This window comes from Arachis ipaensis, chromosome B05 (genome assembly GCF_000816755.2).
Source record: "Arachis ipaensis cultivar K30076 chromosome B05, Araip1.1, whole genome shotgun sequence".
NCBI lineage: Eukaryota > Viridiplantae > Streptophyta > Magnoliopsida > Fabales > Fabaceae > Arachis > Arachis ipaensis.
The window spans coordinates 143,395,834-143,398,565 of NC_029789.2; the positions used below are offsets into that span (position 1 = coordinate 143,395,834).

Sequence of the window (2,732 nt, forward strand, 5' to 3'; positions counted from 1 at the left end):
TAATTTTTAAAAAAAAATCATCTAAAAATTTTGAAATATGTTCTGGCCCAATCCAATAAAGATCGGAGGTCCATTCGGCAGACTATCGACCGGACGAGTCTCTGATCTGTACGAGCCAAAGTGACCCACACGCCATAATTAAAGGAAAAATATAAAAGAGTCTATCCGAATATAAGGTATAAAAGGGAAAGGACCTAGTCCTGCCCCAAATTACGTTATCCTTTACCCTAATTAGCTCCCTCATCGTACAAACATTTACTTTAGCATAGGAGTATCTTTACAGATAACCCCGCCCACCGACCTACCGATAATCGTGATTACACCCTTTCTCGCCCAACTCGCATCCTGATCTAAATACCTTACATCCTCCAGTTGCTCTTGACTAACTACCCGACCGACATCTCATCCCGGCGGCCCCCCAATGACATGAAAGTCATCCTTGTGGAGTTGTGGTAGTATAATAGATTTTCTCCGACCTAATTAATTTCCTTCATTTTAAAGACAAATAAGAATTTAAAAAAAAAAAACAATGTGCAGCCAAAAGAAAAAATGATAAAAAAAAAGTTCGTTAACATCGCATCTAGCTAGAAATATTTGAAAACTGAAAAGAACAAACTGTTCTATGGGCTCGCTTCTCTTCTTTTTCACATACATCACACACAATATATCAAGTTAGGCGCGCGATGTGACTAAAGATAGAGCAAAACAATTAAAGGTTACGTTCAATCGAAATGAAACTTTACAAATGTACATAACGTGTTATTGATAAAAATTGAGTGTGTTTAATTAATAATTATTAATTAATTAATGGCCAATTGTTTGAGTAGAAATCCATGACTATACTATCAATACACACACACATTATTAGTCCATAGAACTAGACCCATCTTAACCCTTATAAATTCACGTTCTCTTCTCCTATCTAATTCACAACACACACACAAAATCAAACTTCATAGTCCCCATAACAAAACAATGAAGATAGCATTGCTCGCATTGTTCTTTCTCCTTGCCTTGAGCAACAAGCCACTGCTTGGTGCGGCTGGACCCGCACCCGAGCAAGTAGTTGACACATCTGGCAAGATCGTTCGAGCCGGTTATAATTACTATATTATCCCTGCTTCCCCTAATGAGGGTGGCCTCTCCCTTGCCAGCACAAGTGAGAATGATTGCCCTCTTGACGTTATAGCCGTGGACGGATATCAAGGTTTGCCCTTGGTATTCCAACCGGTTAACGTCAAGAAAGGCGTTGTTCGTGTTGACACAGATCTCAACATCTATTTCTCGTATTATACAGATTGCGGATCCACCGTGTGGAAACTCAAGGACTATAACTATGCACTTGGACAACAATTTGTCACCATTAATGGTGTTTTAGGAAACCCTGGAGTTAACACCATTGGGAATTGGTTCAAGATTGAGAAGTACGAGGATGGTTATAAGCTAGTGTATTGTCCAAGTGTGTGCAATGGTTGTTACTACCAGTGTAGTGACTTAGGGATTTATGAAGATGAGTGGGGCAAGCGTCTAGCTTTCAGCAATGTGCCACTCAAGGTTCAGTTTCAGCGTGCATGAAGTTAGTTCCACCAATCTGTTATACTGTATTTCTAAATCTTAAGGAAAAACAAATATAAATGTGTAGTAAATCACAATAAAAATGCACTACTTGTGCTTTGTGTCCTTATAATAATGCATGGTTTCTCAAGTTGAGTTTCCTTGTAATCATATAAATTAAACTATGAAAGTGTTATTTTCCAAGTTTCCTTATTTACTATACCCTTTTGAAACTTTTAGTTAGTTTGAGTTCATCATCATCATGGTCGTTATTGTTTCCAAACTAGTTTAATTTATATATACTTAGCTTCTTCCCTCCACAAATAATTGCCTTTTAAAAATTTACCACACATTAAAAAATTTAAATATTATACAATAATTATATAGATAAAAAGAAAATATTTTATTTGGATAATACAATATTTCTTAGTAAAATGTCAAGTAATTGTTTTGCGAGTTAAAAGAGATTCTTAAAGTAGGGTTAAAGTTGAGAATTTCCGTTGCAAAATAATTGTTTAATTTATATTTAAAATTTAATTTGGTCCAAAATAGGAATAGCAGGGTGAATAGTTGTCCATTTGAAAAAAAATAAATAAACAATATCACTTTAACTTATTTTCTCCCACCAGTAGTAACGGTTTGAAATGATGCAAGAGGGAGACAAGGAGAGTAAGTAAGAGATCTAGAGCAAGTATAAAATACAGTACACTAATTAATAAATTAAATTTTGTATACTCAATTAAATACATTTATCTAAAGTTGAGACGTTTAATTATTTCCTAAAATCTATATGCATGACAAAGACTGAAGAATTATTTTAATTTAGACCGGATAGAGTAGTTAATAACATATTAAAACTCTAAAATAACAAATAATATTATTGGACAAATTTTAATAGTTCCAAGGTGAGGGTTCGAATTTTGCACAAATAGCCATAAGAGCTTAGATTTAGAGAGTACATGATATCTTTCCGAAGAAGAGAGGAGGCTGAGGTTGCAAGCACTAACACTATTGAGAAATTTTACACATTGTTTGTATGGGCGGAGTTTGAAGAGAAAGAAAGTGAGAGGGAAAAAAATGGATAAAAAAGCGAATTTTTTGTTGTTTAGATGAAAAGAGAAAATAAAGTGAAAAAATAAAAAAAAATAGCTTAAAGATAAAATAAAAATAAAGAAAAA

At 34.1% G+C, this 2,732-nt stretch overlaps 1 protein-coding gene across 1 annotated transcript; it reads left to right on the forward strand.

Moving 5' to 3' along the window:
• LOC107642181 (miraculin) lies at window positions 919-1,767 on the forward strand. Its single transcript, XM_016345486.2, has one exon. The coding sequence runs from the start codon at window positions 976-978 to the stop codon at window positions 1,573-1,575; it is 600 nt and encodes a 199-aa protein (XP_016200972.1). The 5' UTR covers window positions 919-975; the 3' UTR covers window positions 1,576-1,767.